Source organism: Rosa chinensis, chromosome 7, assembly GCF_002994745.2.
Source record: "Rosa chinensis cultivar Old Blush chromosome 7, RchiOBHm-V2, whole genome shotgun sequence".
Taxonomy (NCBI): Eukaryota; Viridiplantae; Streptophyta; class Magnoliopsida; order Rosales; family Rosaceae; genus Rosa; species Rosa chinensis.
Genome location: NC_037094.1, coordinates 2,519,308 through 2,539,111, shown reverse-complemented (window position 1 = coordinate 2,539,111; position 19,804 = coordinate 2,519,308). Strand labels below are relative to the sequence as shown.

The following is a 19,804-nucleotide window of genomic DNA, read 5'->3' as shown; positions in this document are numbered from 1 at the left end:
TGCAAATGGGCCTAAACCACTATGTGGGAGTAGCTCATGCCAAAATGGATTTTTCCTCTCGTGTTCGTCCTCCCCCACCTGGCCATTTCAGTAAGGTTGCCCAAACGATTTGAAAGGGAATTTGTGTCTAGGCGACTATACTTGGGCCGCACGTCCACTTGATTTACCGCTTGGAATTTGATTCGATATCAATAATGTTTATAATAAAAGAAATACTTGTGAATACTCTATACGTGTAAATTATTTTGTTGTTTCACACTTTAAACTTGTAAAAATACTTTTCACGTTTTATACTCACTTGAGTACTTAACTTGTGTCTTATGTACAATATACTTGTTAATTATACTTGTAGTTTGTAATTAATATTTATACTTGTTTTTATTTTGTATTTCTTTGTTAATTATAGTTACTAACTTTATTTAATGTAGGTACCGTCTGGCTGCAAGACGTAAAATACAAGCGCTACTTGGGAGGCAACCCAATTCAGAATATAATCAGATTTGCTTTCTCTTTCCCTATTTCTTTTTCTTTTTCATTTTTTCTCTATTGTTTTTATTTTAGGAGTTGTTTTCGTAAATGTCTTCTATCTATGCTTACTTATTTCATTGCATGCTTTTAATTGATTACATTGAAGATAATGCAATATTTAAGTGTGGGGGAAGAGATTTATATAATTGTCTTTCATTTTGAGTCCTATAAATATTTTTGTCTTTTATTTTTGAGTCCTATATATTTAAAAAAAAAAACCACATTTTTTCAGTCGTATTAAATTCAGTTATTTACAAAAATATATATATATATATATATATAATTAAAATTTTTTTATAATAAGCCATGTCTGCATCTCCGTAGGACTTTGCTTCAAGGACAACAGAACCATACCAAGGACATTGCAGAGCTCAAGAAGCAAATGGGACAAGTACGTGGTGGACTTCATGACCAAGTTTCATGAGAGTGGTAAGCTTCCATGCAATACAATTCCAAACCCAAAGGGAGGCTTTGAAGGTTCCACCAGCTGAGGACAAGAGGAAACCACGTCTAGGCTGAGAAGACGTTAAAACCAAGCGCTACTTGGGAGGCAACCCATGCAAATCAGATTTGCTTTCTTTATCCTTATCTTTTATTTTTTCGTTTTTGCTTGTTTGTTTTAGTAGTTATTTTCATAAATTTCATCCCTATATGCTTAAGTGTTTCATTGCATGCTTATGCTTGATTACATTGAGGACAATGCAATATTTAAGTGTGGGGGAAGGGATTTATATTTGAGTCATATATATTGAAAAATACAAAAAAAAAAAAAAAAAAAATTCGAAAAATGTCAAAAATTTTAAAAAATTTTGGTTACTTTTGTTTTTGTTTTTGAGTCTTAGGATGCTCCTAACGTCTAGGATGAACATGTCTCTGAATTCATGGCTGAAGGTTTTCATAATCAAAATATGACTTAATTGAATTCTGTGGTTAATCGACATTGTGATGCTTGTATGAAGATTTGAGATAGGATTGTAACTTGGTTCGTTAAGCATGCTAGGATTAAGTCTGATTCATTTGACCCAAGTGAGCTGTTGAGCTAAAATACTTTCTTTTTGAGTGCTTACTGATAATTTCAGAATTTCATGGCTGTATTTGCAAAACCTCATCTTTCTTTGAAAATCCAATGATCATGTGCCATAGATTTTAATGGACTAGAGAGTACTAGAACTCGGCTGTTGTGACTGTCAAAACTTGTATGCCATAATATGCACTGATCCTGGATAGGATAGAAGGCATTAGGGTAACCACCATAGCCAAACAAGCATGTGTCCCCAATTGTGCCCCTCGTGGGACTCCTTAGAATGAACCCCTTTGAGCCTACGTTGAAAACCTTTGTTTCATCACCCTCACTACCCTACCATGAGCTTAGTACATGATATCTCTACCCTTGTCTTAAGGACTTAGTAGAGCATGACATAATATGTAGGGGTGACGATGAAAGACAAGTGTGGGGTGGGGAAAATCCAAGAGAAGAAAAAAAATTTGCCTTGAAAAAAAAAAAAAAAAAAAAAAAGAAAGAAAAGCGGCAAAAGAGAAGAAAAATTGAAAAGAAAACTCTTCGGAAATTGTTGAAGTGTGGTTTTGGACTTTCAAATTTGTAGAAGGCTCAAAGTTGAAAATTATGCCTTTGTCCATCCCCATGTTGGTTAGAGTGAAGGTTTGGCCCAAAACAATGATATTTGGTCTACAAAAATGATGACATAAGGTGTTTCATATATGCTCTGCTAGGTCCTTAGGATTTTTGTATCCTTAATCTTCATTTCAAAAAAACCCTAGCTTAGCCCCATTACAACCCGTTTCAAGTCCTTACTTGATCCTTGAGATGGGCAGCCTTTGGTTAGTGGAGTCAGTTGCGCAGTCGAGCTTATGGTTTAGGTCCATTTGTGCACTTAGTCATTTCATGAGGTCTTTAAAAATTCTTCACAAAATGCTTTTATTGATGAAATATGCAAGCTGTTTGTTGCCTTACAATTTGTTCTCTTGCATATACTTGAGTGTGAAGCTTTTAAGCATAGCCATTTCTGAGAGAAAAATCGAGAGTATGCCCTGTGAGTTTGGATTGGACTTGTTCGAAACATGCTATCATTCACTGTAGAACTTAAGTTCTCCATATCTTGCTTAGTCATATGAATGTCACAGGTTTATTAACCATGGAATTATCTTTGTGATTTTGATTAAGTGTTTAACGTGAAAGCCATGAGTTTGGAGTCTCTGAGACAACAGTTAGGAGCAATAGAGTCATTTACTTGCTTTTTGTCAAGTCTTTGTTCTGTTTTGGATTTTTTTTGTTTTGTTTTGCTAAGGGACTAGCAAAAGCTAAGTGTGGGGGAATTTGATAGGTGCATTTTAATGTGATATTTTAAATGTTAATTCCTCACATTTTGCTTAGTTATTCCTTAACGAATCGATTTTTAACTTAATTTCTAATTTTAGGTACATTGGAGTAGATGAAGAAGAAATGAGTGTTACGTCCATAATTACCTAGAAATGATGGAGAAGAATGAAAATGCACTAAAAAGTCAACCTTGAATATTTTCTTACTCCGGCTAGGAGAATCAGAGCCAAGCAAGGAAGAAGGAGCGGCCACCTGACCAAATGAACTCGAAATGAGCTGAAACTCTCCAGATCCATTCTAGACACCCAAATGATCATTTCTTATGAAGAGTGTCAGAGAAAAATATGAGTGGAAGGTCTTCAAACAATCAGCCCAATTTTCTACAGAAGCAAAACCGGAAAACTGGACCTGTAAGAGGTCCAGCAGCATTTCCGGCCCAACCACATGGAATAAAGCTCTGAAAATTTGTGAGGATGATATACACTCATAGTGGAACATTTTTTATGAAGAAGTCGAAGGCTCATTCTGAAGTTTTGATGGAGAAATAATTGAAGGAATAAAGGGGAAGAAACTGACCTGAAAACAACTCAACACCACATATTCATGTTTCCCACCCATATGAAGAAAGCATTTCTTTTTCCTTGGATACAATTTTTCTACCCTAAAAGATCATCATCACTTCCACATTTCTTCACCTTCATGCTTTGCTTTCATCATTACCTCATCTTTTACATATTTTACAAACCACTCTCATACTCCACTTTCATTATTTTTCATCCATCTCATCTTCTTTGTCTCTCCATTTCCTTTCCATTTCCTATACCAATTCCTTCATCCATCTCATCTTCTTTGTCTCTCCATTTCCTTTCCATTTTTCTCTCCATTCTCTAGTTTTCTTGTTCTTCATTTTCAAGCCAAGAGAAAGAGAAGCCATGCAATACATCAATTTCCCAACCGCCATCCACCCTTGTGTCGTCCCTAGAAGATTGCTTGCTTTCAAGGATCTTCAAGTTCTTCGTCTCAAGGCTTTATCATTCATCTTTCAAGGTGTATTATATCCTTTCTCTTGTTTTCTTTGTTTGATTTTGTAAAACTATGAATTCTAGTTAACAAATAATGTTAAGGGCAAAGTTTAAAGCCCGTTTATATGTTTTGAGATAAAGTTGTGATTTCTATATGTTGATTTTTATGTTGCTTATGTGGGTTTGTTTAATTAAATTTGCATGATAGAAAACTTTTGTATTTTAATCTTATGTGGTTGCAAACACTTAGGGTTTTGATATAATTGGTGCTAGGTTTAAGAACATGAAATCGACTTTTCGTTTTGTGTAAACTTGAATCAAAGTAGTAAAGGTTTTGTGCAAAGACCGAATTTAATTAAAGAGGATTGCAATTAGGTGGACTTTTCCATACTAAGTTGTACACTTGAGTTGATAGCCTTTCTCTATGTCTAATGCGTTGAACATGTCATGATTGACTAGCTTTCTAGGGCTTGATTGCATGTTTGATAGGATTAATCTAGGTGCTTTCGCTTAGGTTAATTAGCATTGAAAAGTAAAATATGGGAAATCATTTGCTTTCGAATGTTTCACATGATCAACTCCTCTCTCATGACATTTAAAATCAACTATATGAATTGTAATTGGATTTCTTGCATATGGATGTGGTTTTGATCTTTGTTCCTTGCGATCCACCTTGTATATATGTTTTTACATTTTCTTTATTTTATTTATCTTAATTTTCAATTCTATAATTCTTAAACCCCCCTCCCTTTTTATTTTGTTACTTGTATATATTTCTATTTTTTATTTTATTTTTTTAAATAATACTTTATTATTTTAATTCTTTATTTGTTTATACAATTGTATATATTTATATTCTTTATTTTATTTTGTAAATAATACTTTTCTTTATTTGTTTCACAATTACAAGTGTACCCTCAATCCCCGGATAGAACGATCCCTATTTACTTATACTACTAACGACATTTCAGGGTTAAATTATGCGCTTGCTTTGAGCGACATCACCCCTTCGGCTCATGGAGGTCATTCTTGATGACGGACCCATAACTGTTTTAGGTTTTAGGGAAGAGAGTGGGGAGTTCATGTCTACCACTGGTCATTCCCGTATGGTGTAATTTTGGTTTTATCAATAAAGGTTTCTTATTCTAAAAAAATAAAAAATACACTTGAGATTTTCGAGGTCCGTCAAATCTGGAATATCTTAAACATGATGATTTTCAAAAAGAAGATTTTTGGAAGAAAATAAGAATATGAGATTTTTAGCTAAATACCGTATACTATTAGTCTACAAATTTGAGCGAAATTCTTGATTTTGGAAAACAAATGTTTTTTGGAAACATGTTTCGTTCCCACAATATTAGAAAAGGAAAATGATTTGTGGCCTTAATCCTAGGTGTCATGCCATGTCACTTACACACATCACCTATTTGTCAAATCATGTCATGTAATTCACTAATTCTTGAGTAAAAAGACTATCTTATCATTCCAAAATTTAATGGCTATAAATTATATTGGTTTTTATCTAAAAATAAAATATATTATTTCAGTTTTTTTTTTTTCGTTATATATATAATTATATATATATATATAATATGTCAAAAACAAATTATATACAAATGTGTTTGTGTGTATAAATATATATAAATATATATATATATATATATTCACAAACATACATATATATATATATATAATTATATATGTATATATATAATTCGTACAGAAAAATTTATATATATATTCGATGTAGAATTAATATGGTTTATATATATATATATATATATATTAATGTCATAATTCTAACTGATAATTTTTTTAAAAAAAATTGATTAAAAAAAATTCAAATTTAAAATTGATTCCACAAAAATGGAAAGAAAATATATTAATATCTTAATTATAACTAGGGACGGCAATAATCCCCATAGGGTAGTGTACCCATCGGGTATTCGACCCTAATGGGGAGAAATTTTTGGGAAATCGGGTAATGGGGATGGGGATCCCCAATTTTGAATTCTGAAATCGAGTACGGGGTGGGGATGATATTTTGATCCCCATCCTCATACCCACCCAATAAGAATTATCTAATATATATATATACATATATATATATATATATAAACTTCATTTTTTTGTCAATATTTAAATTCTGTCAATATATTTTTGATATTATTCAATTCATCTTGTTCGAGTGAATGAGTAAGTTGTTAGGTTACACTAAGCAGTTGATTGTGGAATTTTTTTGTCGAATGCAGACTTTTATTGTTTTTTTTTTTAAGCGAGACTTATATTTATTTTTGTTTGATTGAAATAAAAAAATTTATTTTATGTTGATGTTTGATTTTAACTTCATAGTTTACAATCGATAATTATTTGAATGAATTTTTATATAATAAATTAGTAATATTGTTAACGGGGATTGGGGTGGGTACGGGGACCTAATCCCCAATGAGAACGGGGACGGGGAATCCCCAGTTTCTTATTACTGGGATTGGGGCGGGTAAGGGGATGGAGAATGAAGTCGGGTATGAGGATGTGTGAGGGCGAGTTTGTGCTTTGGATTTCTAGCAGCGATAGCCCTCTTGATAGAGCGAAGACCAGGCCCAAAATCGATCAAAGGTGTGACCCAGGAACAATTTTGTTGTGACTAGCTGGATGGTAACAGTAGCTATTTGGCTTGACGATAACGGTAGCTATTTGGCTTGATGATAACAGCAGCGATTTGGCTTGATGATAACAGCAGCTACTTGGCCTGACGATAACAGCAGCTACTTGGCCTGATGATAACAGCAGCTACTTGGCAACGAATTAGACTTGAGTTCATAAGAGTAGGGCTTATATGCAGGAAAGGTGTGGGAGCTAGATGCATGAGAGTTTAGCAGAGAGAGAGAGTTCCGGCAACAACATGGTTTTGGGTTTTGGGTTAAGGTTGGTTGGGAAGAACAGGGGTTTAGAGACAAAGCTTGGTCTCTTGCTTGTTGCTTCTGGGCTGTTGTGGCTTTTTTTCCTACGGCAACGAACTAGCCCTTTATAGACGGGGAGGATTTGTGCCAAGAACCAGAGGCTTTGAAAGGGCATCCTTAGTTTTGATGGGATCAATCTAAAACTTTCAGCTTTTGTTTTCCCCATGAAATCAAAAGAATGAAGGCTTGCTTTGGCCAGGTGGGTAAAGACTGGTGGCGCGGGTATGGGACGGCGATGGGGATCCAGATTTCGTGCTGCTGTGATCTTTAGGAGATTCTAATCCCCCAATTTCTGGTATTGAAACTTGTGATTACAGACTTTTAGGGTTATTGAATGTTGAGATGATGAGATTGCTAAGGATATGGGTTAAGAGGCTTTTCCCTGAATTATGGACTCTTGCCGAGAAAGGTGGAACACCAATTCCAGCAGCAATTCTGACAGACGGTTTATCTCGTTTGGATGAGAAGATGACTTTAATGGGCTTTGGGTAAGAGGTCATATGGACTTTGAATAAGAGAATGGCTTTAATGGGCTTTGGGCTTTGCTGGGCTTGCTTTTCATCCCTCTCACACTAGCCCATATTAAGATTGTAGTCCGTCGAGCATGAATTTTGGTTCCCAAGTCCAAAATTATTGACGAACTTTATCTTAATGATAGGCCTCACAGGATCCGTTACCTTCCACACCACATCCCTTTGTATAAGCCCCAAGTATATAAATGTAGCTTGGGTCTACGTGTATTGCATGGTAATTTGACATGACGAATTCTTGAAGATGCATGTTAATTGCTTGAGCATTTGGGCTTGCATTATTTATAGTTAACTAGAGCGTTTCTTTTGGACTACAATAGGCTTGTTTGAAGGCCCAATGAGATTGTAGGTTTAATGACTTGTCTCTTCATATGTCGCTCATAAAATTGACTTGTGGAATTTTGGGTGTCAACAGGATGATAATTTAATCCCCTTACCCTACCCTCCCCATTGCCATCCCTAATTATAACCCATCAAATTTGGTAAATTGAAGTAATATTCAACTCTTTTAATAAATGAATTTAATAAAATGAATGGAAGATTAGTTTACCTTACACTAACAAGTTAATTAGAAAAGTCAAAAATTAAATTGGATCCACAAAAATGGAAAGAAAATGTATTGAAATCGTAATTAAAACCTATGAAATCTGGTAATTGAAGAGGTAAGAAAATATCATTAATAAATTGAATTGATAAAATTCTAGATTCCATCATTTCAAAATTTCTCGATAATTTAATATTGTCTCATCCAAACGCAACATTAGGAAGTGTTCCTTAAAGGTCAAGTGAGGCTTCATTAATACAACTGTTCGTTTATTTTTACATGAAAAAACAATCATAATGTTATTAATACTATGTAGAAATTCAATGAACAATATGTGTATAACACAGCAATAATCAAAGAAAAAGTGCAATTAAGGAAGGTGTAAAATAGAAATCCTCGTCCACATTAACATTAAAGTCAGCTAACATGTTTACACGAACAAATAAGTAATAAGTAGCTAATAATGAGCCAGTAAAGTTTACGGGGGACTTTTCCCTAATAGCATATTTACACTGAAATAGAAATCATCATCCATACTTAAATTTAAAGTCAGCTAACATGTCTTATAGTAACAAATAAGTACTAAGTAGCCAATGGCGAGCCAATATAGTTCATTGGAGACCTTTACCTAATGACATATTCACACTTAAATAGAAGCCATCATCTACTGAAATTGAAGGAGCTAACATGTCTTGCATGAACAAGTAAATATTAAGTAGCCAATGATGAGCTAGTAAAGTTCACTGGAGACCTTTACCTAATGACATATTCACACGTAAATAGAAGCCATCATCTACTGAAACTGAAAGAGCTAACATGTCTTGCAAGAACAAGTAAGTATTAAGAAGGCAATGATGAGTTGGTCAAGTTTACTGAGGATATTTTTCTAATGGCATAATTACACTAAAATAGAAGTCATCATCCACATTGTCTTACAGTAACAAATAAGTACTAAGTAGCCAATAATGAGCTAGTAAAGTTCACTGGGGACCTTTTCCTAATGACATAATTACACTAAAATAGAAGTCATCATCCATACTGAAATTTAAAGTTAGCTAGCATGTCTTACACGAACAATAAGTACTAAGTAGCTGATAATGAGCCAGTAAAGTTTACTGGAGACCTTTCCCGAATGACATATTCACACTAAAATAGAAGCCATCATCCATTGAAACTTAAAATAAGCTAGTGTGTTTTGCACGAACAAGTAAGTACTAAGTAGCCAATAGTAAAGTTCAACGGGGAATCTTTCCCTAATAACATATTTACACTAAAAATTGAAGCCATATATCATTCACATTGAAATTGAAAGTCAGCTAAGTACTAACATGTCTTATACGAACAAAAAAGTACTAAGTAGCTAATAATGAACAAGTAGAGTTCACTGGGAACTTTTTTCTAATGACATATTTACACTAACATAGAAGCTATCATTCACATTTAAAAATCATTATTGTCTATTGAAAAATTTGGGATCAACAAAACAAGTATACTTTCAAAAATTAATTTCCTCATATGCAATATATTGTATTCCATATTAAGCAATTTCTTTTCAGATATAAACTTCTCAATCAATTTAGATATCTAGGTCTTCAATCACCAGATTTTATAAATTAAAATTACGATTTAAATATATTTTCTTTCCATTTTTGTGAATCTAATTTAATTTTTGACTTTTCAAATTAACTTGTTAATGTAAGGTAACTAATCTTCCATTAATTTTATTAAATTTATTTATTAAAAAATTTAAATATTACTTCAATTTACTAGATTTCATGGATTATAATTACGATATTAATATATATATATATACACACACCACATTAATTCTCCATTGAAAATATATAAATTTTTTGGACGAATTATATATATACACCCATACTTTTTTTTAATATGTATAATGAAAAAAAATCCAAAATAATGAAAAAGAAAGAAAGGAAAAAAAACTAAACAATATTTTTAGAAGAAAGTCAAAATAATTTAGAGTCGTTATATATTCAACAATATATATATATATATATTGACGAATTATAGATAAATATATATTCACAAAAATATATAAATATAAATTTTTTTTAGATGAATTATATATATATATAGTTTACTTAATATATATATATAATAAAAAAAAGAAAAAGAAATAATGTAGCTTTTCTAGAATAAAGCTAAAATAATTTAGAGCCATTAGATTTTGAAAGGATAAGGTTATCTTTTTATTCAAGAATGACATGACATGATTTGACAAATTAGTGAAGTGTATAAGTGACATGGCTTGATACTTAGGATTGAGACCATAAATCTTAGGCCTCATTGAGACCCTATATCATTGCCCTATTAGAAAATCATTTCACATCTTTCTATGCGCTTAGTCTCGCTTGCATAAGTGTGGGCATCATTTTTCTCACTGGATTTTCTCACTAACGTCGCTTGTTTGCATGGTTGTGAAGTGAGGCCGTTTGCCTCAACAAATATTAGTTTCAACATTTGATATTTCAAAGACCTGATTGTAATTCCACAATCCACATTATTCTTATGTTCTCGCTGTGAAAATTTTCTCCACCCTAGGAGAGACTTGACCTCATCCCTTGAGCGAACATTTGAAAACTTGAACATCCCCACATCAGTTTGCCTAGTTTAATTTTGGAGGAAGCAGTCCACCAACAAATTGTTCAAAGTCCAAGCTTTTGTTAACCCATCCAAAAGTGAACAGACCCAGCCCTGGCCCAGTAGCCCACATTCAAGCTCACAATCATGCGCCAAGTGCCACCACAAATCTCCATGTATATTAATTAGGGATACACACCTACACTGACTAGGGAGTGACTCATTCTTGGCTTGGCATCCTTATCATTCCGATTTGATCAAGCCCGATTGAGCTTACTGATAGTGGCACTTCAATCCGCCACTTGAAAGTGACAGCCTTGTTGAAAAACCAGACCATTTTCTCAGGTTCAATCTGATCATAGGTTGTATTCCATTTAGTTAGTCTTACGTTGTATCAGCTGCCAGCCAGCCACCATGAATATGATTCTGGCTAGCAGAGAATTAAGAACCAGAGTGCCCAAAACAGCTTTGAGCTGGTTTAGTTCTTTTAATCTATCAAGGTATGAATATTGTGTTTGTTGCTTAAATAGTTTCTGGGTTTTGCTTTCTGGGGATTGATGATTATATCCGGGGTTTATATTGTGATGATGATTATGGGCCATTCTGGATATTGGGTTTTCCTAGATGTGATAAAGTTTCAATCTTTTGTTAGGATGTGTTAAAGTTTCAATCTTTTGCATTGGCCACAAGTAATTTGATCCTAAATGATGGTTGAGGGTTTAAAGACTAAATTTTGGTGTAGGAATATGAGAGTAGTACAATGGTCAATTTGTCTCTGTAAATGTGTAATAAGTGAGAACTCATTACATGCTGCGTGTGAGGTTTAAATATGAGGGAATTTGTATAATGTTCTTCTGTAGTAGTTTGTTATTATATTTGAAAACCCATGATGGAGGATTGGTTTAGATCTGCTATTGTTTATTTTGTATCATTGAAGAATTTTATAAGATATGTTGTTTTGTCTTATGACAGATCTGCTCATTCTTTACCCTTTGCAACTGTTGAAGCCGAAGAGATTTCGGGTTCACTGCCTGCTGAAGTACATAACTTGGGTAGGTTTCTGTGAATAATCCTTAAACTCGCAACAGTAATTGGTCTTGGAGAGTTGCCGGCAATTATAAGATGCTTCATCAAGTGTAATTCCTTGGAGTAATTCATCATTTCTAATCATTTTCTCGTTATTTTCTTTGTTGCCTGATTTATGGACCTTTCACTGAAGTTGATGTGTATTGAAAATAAAATGTTTTCATTTTTAGTGAAGGGTAAATGGACGAAATCTTCTACATGGAACACTATTGTGGATCCATTAAACGGGGAACCGTTCATTAAAGTTGCTGAAATTGATGAAACAGGAATTCAGGTATGCCTGTTGATTATTGTGTACAAGTATCCTTGTTGCTCTTTACAAACCAATCATTCCATGGCTGAGCCAATAAATTAGGTAACCAAAACCCTTCTGCGCTTAATACTTTAGAACTTGGTGGAGTACCTACTGTCTTTTTAGCAAAACCTAATAAGGCTAATGCTTTAGGTACTTATTCAATTTGTTTGTTTGACTGTATCTGTACCTTCACTGAATTCTTTATGACTGTTGGACTGCTGTTGCAGCCCTTTGTGGAGAGCTTGTCCAAGTGCCCCAAACATGGTCTTCATAATCCGTTCAAATCACCAGAGAGGTTAGTGTTTATTTTATATCTCTGTTTCTTTTATCCTTGGTAACTTTCTTGGGCATTATTTGTTGCCTAATTCTCAAACAGATATCCTTGTAGAGGATAACAAGATTTTCATCAAATTTTTCCATTTTTTTGAACTTGGTAGTGATATTCATAGACCTTCAAACAAAATGACGACTGATAGACCCTTTATTATAGGTATCTTTTGTACGGAGACATATCTGCAAAGGCAGCTACCATGCTTTCTCTGCCAAAGGTAACAGGTTAATAGTATAAAATGACAATGTTTTCTTTTTCACCTCTTTCGTACATTTAACTAATGCATTTCAAGCTTTGGATGTAAAAAAGTTATGGTACTGCAATTAACTTGACATTTTACGGCTTTCAGGTTGCTGATTTCTTTACAAGGTTAATTCAAAGGGTTGCTCCAAAGAGCTACCAGCAGGCCTATGCTGAAGTTTATGTAACTCAAAAGTTTCTGGAGAATTTCTCTGGTGATCAGGTACTTTGAACATAAATATCAGCCCAGTACAGTATAATGTTTTCAGTGAAAAAGAGAGAAGAAGAGAAAGATGCAGAAAGAGATTAAGACTCATAAGAGTTGGAATGTTGGATGACCTATGATTGATGGCCTGGAGCTCATTAGTATAGATACAGTACTACCCAAACATTCCATTACAGTTTGTCACTATTATGCCTAAGGTTTTCCTACATAGGATAGTTGTAGAACGATATTTTAATTACCCTGAGCTAAGTTTAAGCACAGCACAAAGATATTGGTGTAATGAAATGGACGTGATTTACAAAATGCCTTCAAGAAACTCAAGTTTCTTTCAACTTTGTTTACTGTCATCTATTAACACACGTGGCAGGTCCGCTTCCTTGCAAGGTCTTTCGGGGTGCCCGGAAATCATCTTGGCCAGCAAAGTAATGGTTACCGTTGGCCTTACGGTCCTGTAAGTCTTATCTTTGAACATAATTGATTTTTATTAAGAACCATTGTTTTTAAGGATGTGGTCAAGGTAGGCACTTACAATAATCCAGTAACTCCTGTTTGCGGAGATACTGTTATTGTAAGTTATGATGTCTGCTTGATGTGGGATCCAGGTTTTGTTTTGGAAAAGAAAAGATTACCACATGAAGATAGATGCATCCCTTTACTATTCTATGTCTCTATACGAACTTTTGATTCATAAGAAAGACTTGTTTGTAAGTCTTTCATAGTCCATTTTTTAATTTCATATTTTGAAACATAAATAATCTTTTGTGCAGGTTGCAGTAATTACTCCCTTCAATTTTCCACTAGAAATTCCCGTACTTCAGTTGATGGGTGCACTCTATATGGGTAACAAACCAATTCTAAAAGTGGATAGCAAGGTATACTAGTAGATGCCTTGGGTTCTCTTTGGAGGATAAATTATGGTTCTTTAGCGTTACATTTTAAGTCCTTCACATTACATTAGTGGTCTAGAGGTTAATATATTCTTTGTGATCTTTCTCTGTGCAATTTAACTGTTCATATTCTTTTGTAGGTAAGCCTTGTTATGGACCAAATGATGAGGCTGCTTCATTACTGTGGGTTACCAGTAGAGGATGTTGACTTCATCAATTCTGATGGGAAGACAATGAACAAACTATTATTGGAGGTTGGTTGAGAGTGCAACAAACTAATAACAAAAATTGCTTATAGATGTCATCGGTATATTTGTAGTTCATGGAGATTATGTTACATGTAGGTTAAAATAACTTACCATATTGAATGTTTTTCTACTATTGCTTCAACAGGCAAATCCACGAATGACCCTCTTCACTGGTAGCTCAAGAGTAGCAGAGAAGTTGGCTGCTGACCTGAAGGGACGTGTTAAATTAGAAGATGCAGGATTTGACTGGAAGATATTAGGGCCTGACGTTCATGAGGTTTCTTGAAACAATCTTTACTTCTAGATTATGCACAACTTTTTTTGTAGAGTGACTTTCATGGTTGATCTCTGTTTTTGGTTTCTGAATGTTAGGAGGACTATGTTGCGTGGGTCTGTGATCAGGATGCATATGCATGCAGTGGCCAAAAGTGCTCTGCACAATCAATTCTCTTCATGCATGAGGTAAGGTTCTCCTCTGTATTCTTTCCTAAGCTTATATTGTAGTTTACATCTGTAATTGGATCATATGTAATAGTAGTTAGTTTGGACTTCGGGTATGGAGAGGGATTCGAACCCCTGGTAATCCTATCAATACATCACCCCATATATAAACTCGTCTGAAGTGCAACACTAGGTGTTTTCACTTTTAAGTGAGATCTCTCCTTTTGTTGTATCAAGTGTTAAAAGTTAAAATTCTACTGCACCAGTAGTTTAGGACAGTAGGCAATCATTGTTGACACATTTTGAGATTCACCAAGCTGCGTATATGATTTGTTGAGTATTGTTCTTCATCGTCATGCAGAACTGGTCTAAGACTTCACTTCTATCCAAAATGAAAGATCTGGCTGAGAGAAGGAAGTTAGAAGATTTAACAATTGGCCCTGTCCTAACAGTAAGTATGCTCTTTGTCTTACTTTGTACTAATTTAACAACATATCTCTTACACAAGCTTATATTGTTGCAGTTGACAACTGAAACAATGCTAGATCATGCGAATAAATTGCTTCAGATACCAGGTTCAAAGCTACTCTTTGGGGGTGAACCTTTAGAGAATCATTCCATTCCACCTGTATATGGTGCTATTAAGCCTACGGCTATTTATGTTCCACTTGAAGAAATGTTGAAGGAAAATAACTATGAACTTGTAACAAGAGAAATTTTTGGGCCATTTCAGGTAACGAGAAAAGACATGCAACTTTAAGTTCTTGTTTATTTACTGATGTACCAACTTCATCTTACTTTTTAATTGCTAGAAGCTGACTGCTACTAATGTTAATATACTTGTTACTAGGTTGTCACTGAGTATAAGAAAGATCAACTCCCATTGGTGTTAGATGCTCTAGAGAGGATGCATGCACATTTAACAGCTGCTGTCGTGTCAAACGATCCCCACTTTCAACAGGCAAGAATTCACCACTGTCCCCATATTAATATTCTCTACAATCACGGATTTCTGTTAATTCGAACTACAAATTATTACAAGTTTACAATTGAGATCTGCACAAGAAGTCACTCCTGTCCCCATATCTTTGCTTCTACTCCAGAAGATGGTTTCTTTGTACAGTTTTTAATTTTTTTTTTAATTTTAATTATTCTGAAACTCTATGCAGGAAGTTCTTGGTAACACAGTGAACGGGACTACTTATGCTGGACTGAGAGCAAGAACAACTGGCGCTCCACAGAACCACTGGTGGGTACAAAATTTCTTATACTTACTGTTACTCCCATGAGAACATTGCCTACTTATGTATACCAAAATGATGATGTGACACAGGTTTGGACCAGCTGGAGATCCGCTGGGTGCTGGCATCGGAACTCCGGAAGCAATAAAGCTCGTTTGGTCCTGCCATAGAGAAATCATCTATGATGTCGGTCCAATGCCAAAGCAGTGGGAACTTCCACCTTCTACTTAAAAGTCATTAGGGACAGATCCAGAAGAGGAGAACACGGCGGCCTTTAGTTTACCATGTGAGTGAACAAGCATGTAACCATAGGGTCAATTACATCACTGTTGCAGAACATATTAGCTATCATTGAACCTCTGGCTATTTTCTGAACTTCGGAATAAAAGGGGTTTTTGTCGTCAATCCTTGTTTCATTTCTGTGATATTGGCGTATGAGGGCAACATTGGATCGATACGATCTGATTATTAAAAGCATCATCCGCATTCCATGCTTGGATTGAAGTTGATGGATTCAGAATCCCATTATAACATGAACTTATAGTTCGATTATCTTAAAAGGGTTAAAACTAAAAAGAAAGAAAGAAGATGGCACTGATAAGTAGCAAAGATTGTTGATGTCCAATTACTCAACTCAAATGAATAATGGGCTGGGCTTATTACTCCAGTTAAACCCTTTTCTTCTTTCCTAAAACCCTGCGTTTCTTTGCTCAACAAGAACTCAGCTTTGCCGCCACAACTACACCATAGACTTCACGCGCCTCTATAGGTTCGTACATCTTCAACTTCCTTTTTCACGTGCAACACATTAAGAGACAATACTAATTTGGCACTTATGTCTTCAATAAATACTAAAGATTGGAAAAAAGAAGGAGAAGAAGAAGAAGACACAATTGCTATTTTGTTTGGTGGCAAATTTAGGCTAGATTTAAATCTTGAATATGCATTTGCAGTACCTCACCTAAGTAGATGGCATCTCTTGAAGAAGAGGACCCTAATGATGATACCCTTAAATTTATGGAACTTGCTATAGAACAGGTACTGTTCAGACTTCTCCCAAGTATTTAGCTTTTCTGGTCAATTTAAGAAGCAAGTTACAGGCTTTAATATTGTGGATGTAATGTGGCTTGAATTGAAAATGATGGGTTGTTCTGGTTAAGTTACTGCCTGCCATTGACTGAGATTTCTGTACAATTCTGAGACCTCATTCTGGTCCTTTTGTAGTATGGTCGAGTGTGGTTTCTTTGCTTATGTGTGCTTGTTGGTGCTATTGGTAATTCCAATAATCTGGCTGATATTTTCATATCGATTAAAGAAATTTGCCTTCAGCTGATGGAAACACTAGGCCTCATGTAGATTGCATGTCTTTACTTCATGCTGCTTTAAATTTAGATATATGCGTGTGTTTTTTTCCTAAGTCTCCTGGTGTTAAGTTTGCTTCCATAGCCGTTATTTAACTTCTATTTATGGTACTGCTTTATCTAGGCAAAGCTTGCTTTGGACAGCCTTGAAGTTCCTGTTGGGTACGCCATTTGTATGTCTTATGAATTCATTGTGTCTTGCTTGTAATATTCTATTTTCGTTTTAAGTTCGCCTTCTTATCCCTTTTCTTTGTTCACATAACTTTTGGATTTTTCATATCAGTCAAATAATTGAAGATTGAATAGGTATTATTCTATTGATCAGGAAAATTAGAATGTTAGGAATCTGCTTCAATTGTTAAAAGTCAAGGGTATAATACTATCAGTGCACTCTTTTCTCTAATCAATAAAATTTTGATTGATCAGCTGTGTTATTGTTGAAGATGGAAAGGTCATAGCGTGTGGAAGGAATCGAACTAATGAGACACGAAATGTAAATTTCCCATAAATTTCTTTTTATTTTCATACCATTCAATTTGTATTCTGTTTTTGGTTTGCATTTTTAGTTTCTGGAAACTTTATCTACTTATTGACGCTTTCTGACTTCTGAAAGAACCCCATACATGTTCACATCTCTTAAGTTTGCTTGATATTAGGATAATTTCTCACAATTTGGTAAGAAAGGTTGGGGCCCATTTAGTGCACATTTTTAGTAATATCTTCTTGTTTCTGGGATGTCTGAGACTACCTCAGTTAGTTGGAACTATACTATATGCTATCTGTACTTATTGTTACAGGACTTGCTAAATGTATTAAGTGGATGATTCCATTTCTTTTCTTTGGACTCAAGTGCAAAAACTTCCATCTGTTGATTTGTTCTACATCAATCGGACTGCACCTCTCTTGTGTGTGCTGTGTCCACTATATGAGCTTGGTTTGGAACTTCTTTGCTTTGTTTTAGATATATCAAGTCTACTTCTTACACAAGAATTTGGAAACTGAGACCTATGGGTTTCTGTGCTTGCCTACAAATGCAGGCCACGAGGCACGCAGAGATGGAAGCCATTGATACTCTTCTTAAGCAGTGGAGAGAAAAAAGGCTTTCAACATCAGAAGTTGCTGAAATTTTTTCAAAATGTAACCTCTATGTTACATGTGAACCATGCATAATGTGTGCAGCAGCTTTATCAATTGTTGGTATGCCCTCTTTCTGATGTTTTGCTAGTGATATAATGAAAGTTTTTCTTCTTCTTTTTTATTATTTTTATTTTTATTTTCTTCACCTTGATTATGTATAGGTAACTTTCCCCTTGGTCAGGTATCAAGGAAGTATTTTATGGCTGTGCTAATGATAAATTTGGTGGGTGTGGATCAATACTTTCATTGCATTCAAGCAGCTCTGAGCCACTTATGAGGTCCATATTTGAACTTAACACCATAAGCAAGAATTGATTCGAATTTTGCTAGTAGTGGCAGACTGGCTATAGCAAATATTGTGTTTAAAATTGATATGGTTCTACAAGTTTAGGAGTAGATAGGCAAAGTTAGAAGGTAAAACCAATCCCACCATACAGAAACAGGATGTTGACCTTTTAGTTGGCTGTTGCGGCAATTTTTGTTTTTTCTTTTCTTTTTAGTGATTTTCTTAATTGGTCAATGCTGAAGAGTGAAGGGGTCTATTATTTTCTCCATTTAATAATGGATGTAAAGGATCATTGATTGTCTGCAGCCATGATGGGAAGGTTGCATCAGTAAAATTTTCTAGGCACCATGTTGATTGTTCTCTGAGTATCTGTGGTTTACACATAATACTATGTTACATGTGATTCAATTTTTTCAAAATGAAACCTCTTATGTTAAACCTGAATTGCCAAACCCTAAACCTGAATTGCTAGATTTGTGCTTGAAAGTTGAATCACTGTAATAGTTAAGCTTTAAACAGTTCTTTGGTTCTGTGATCTTCCACTCAAGATGGTTATTCCATCAGTCACTGACTTTCTCTTTGTTGTATAGTGGTGGTGTATCACAGCGGAAAGGTTTCAAATGCACTGGAGGGATAATGGCATCAGAAGCAGTCTCTCTTTTCCGCAATTTTTACGAGCAAGGAAACCCTAATGGTATCTAGTTTAGGAATGATTCATGTTATTTTAGACTGCACTCAGATGGGAGAATTGTTCATGCTTGCTTGCTGTTTTGAATTCATGAACTTCCTGCTCATTTTAGGGATCCCAATTTGTAGCATGTTTTAAATGCATGAAACTAAACTCCCTACTGTTCCTAGTCAAAGTACTTATTCAATTCATGTCTCTAATGCACATTGTTTGGTTTGTTTCAGCTCCAAAGCCTCATAGACCTCTAGTTCACCAGGCTACACAATGATTATGTACGGATTTGGTGATTTATACTTTTAGATGATTTCGGCGATTCTGTTTAAGTTCATTTCTCCTTTTGTTTGTTGGTTTTTTGGATTGGTTTAATTTGATAGCACCTTAACCTGGCTCATTGCAGTTTCTGTTTCTGCAAGTCTCTTCTATTCAGCTCTTTTTGTGTTGGTTTCTATTTTGTTAATGTTTTCTTTCTCTGGTCAACTAACCAAAATTTTAATTTGGTTTGCAGGTTTAATCAAGTTGTGGATTAGGCTATCTTGCCTTTACAGTAAAGTTGACCAACTAGTTCTTAAGGTTTGCCAGAAGGGGATGTAGATGCAAAAGAAGACTATTTTTTTTGTTTTCTGTAAAGGTGTTTGGATAAGAGAAAACAGAGGAGTTTTTGTTGCCTTGTTGGAGAAATATATGACACTAAATCAAGAAAATTGCTTTTAAAAAAAATCAAGAAAATTGTCCTACTCTATAATGTTTTAAGAAGATTTGCAAGTTACGATATTAAGAAAAGTTTCGATTGATATTTGAAAAAAAAAAAATA

At 34.6% G+C, this 19,804-nt stretch overlaps 2 protein-coding genes across 7 annotated transcripts; both read left to right on the top strand.

The window, feature by feature from the left end:
• Nucleotides 1-10,727: 10,727 nt before the first annotated feature.
• LOC112179324 (probable aldehyde dehydrogenase) lies at nucleotides 10,728-15,926 on the top strand. 3 transcript variants are annotated; one of them, XM_024317715.2, is made up of 16 exons: nucleotides 10,728-11,026; nucleotides 11,499-11,578; nucleotides 11,879-11,886; nucleotides 12,135-12,202; nucleotides 12,398-12,455; nucleotides 12,588-12,701; nucleotides 13,072-13,155; nucleotides 13,472-13,576; nucleotides 13,732-13,845; nucleotides 13,985-14,116; nucleotides 14,212-14,301; nucleotides 14,642-14,731; nucleotides 14,804-15,013; nucleotides 15,131-15,241; nucleotides 15,450-15,529; nucleotides 15,614-15,926. In XM_024317715.2, the coding sequence occupies exons 1-16, from the start codon at nucleotides 10,941-10,943 to the stop codon at nucleotides 15,750-15,752; spliced, it is 1,569 nt and encodes a 522-aa protein (XP_024173483.1). In that variant the 5' UTR covers nucleotides 10,728-10,940; the 3' UTR covers nucleotides 15,753-15,926. The 3 variants fall into 3 exon arrangements, with proteins under 3 accessions (XP_024173483.1, XP_024173482.1, XP_040367717.1); XM_024317714.2 differs by having other exon boundaries at nucleotides 11,783-11,886; XM_040511783.1 differs by lacking the exon at nucleotides 10,728-11,026 and having other exon boundaries at nucleotides 11,563-11,675; nucleotides 11,783-11,886.
• A 137-nt stretch (nucleotides 15,927-16,063) lies between these two features.
• Nucleotides 16,064-19,756, top strand: LOC112179325 (tRNA-specific adenosine deaminase TAD2). Of its 4 annotated transcripts, XM_024317719.2 has the most exons (9): nucleotides 16,064-16,290; nucleotides 16,475-16,559; nucleotides 17,007-17,044; nucleotides 17,309-17,375; nucleotides 17,920-18,079; nucleotides 18,201-18,297; nucleotides 18,896-18,999; nucleotides 19,218-19,265; nucleotides 19,499-19,752. In XM_024317719.2, the coding sequence occupies exons 2-8, from the start codon at nucleotides 16,491-16,493 to the stop codon at nucleotides 19,259-19,261; spliced, it is 579 nt and encodes a 192-aa protein (XP_024173487.1). In that variant the 5' UTR covers nucleotides 16,064-16,290; nucleotides 16,475-16,490; the 3' UTR covers nucleotides 19,262-19,265; nucleotides 19,499-19,752. The 4 variants fall into 4 exon arrangements, with proteins under 4 accessions (XP_024173487.1, XP_024173484.1, XP_040367719.1 ...); XM_024317716.2 differs by lacking the exon at nucleotides 19,218-19,265 and having other exon boundaries at nucleotides 19,499-19,753; XM_040511785.1 differs by lacking the exons at nucleotides 17,007-17,044; nucleotides 17,309-17,375; nucleotides 19,218-19,265 and having other exon boundaries at nucleotides 16,064-16,559; nucleotides 19,499-19,756.
• Nucleotides 19,757-19,804: the final 48 nt, after the last annotated feature.

What these genes read in the sequence shown, in the direction of transcription:
- LOC112179324 (XM_024317714.2), top strand. Translation starts at nt 10,941, where the DNA reads ATGAATATGATTCTGGCTAGCAGAGAATTAAGAACCAGAGTGCCCAAA. An exon ending in AAATTTTTGGGCCATTTCAG is followed by an intron (nt 15,014 to 15,130) that starts GTAACGAGAAAA and finishes ACTTGTTACTAG; the next exon opens with GTTGTCACTGAGTATAAGAA. An exon ending in GGCGCTCCACAGAACCACTG is followed by an intron (nt 15,530 to 15,613) that starts GTGGGTACAAAA and finishes GATGTGACACAG; the next exon opens with GTTTGGACCAGCTGGAGATC.
- LOC112179325 (XM_024317716.2), top strand. Translation starts at nt 16,491, where the DNA reads ATGGCATCTCTTGAAGAAGAGGACCCTAATGATGATACCCTTAAATTT. An exon ending in AGCTCTGAGCCACTTATGAG is followed by an intron (nt 18,298 to 18,895) that starts GTCCATATTTGA and finishes TTTGTTGTATAG; the next exon opens with TGGTGGTGTATCACAGCGGA. An exon ending in CGAGCAAGGAAACCCTAATG is followed by an intron (nt 19,000 to 19,498) that starts GTATCTAGTTTA and finishes TTTGGTTTGCAG; the next exon opens with GTTTAATCAAGTTGTGGATT.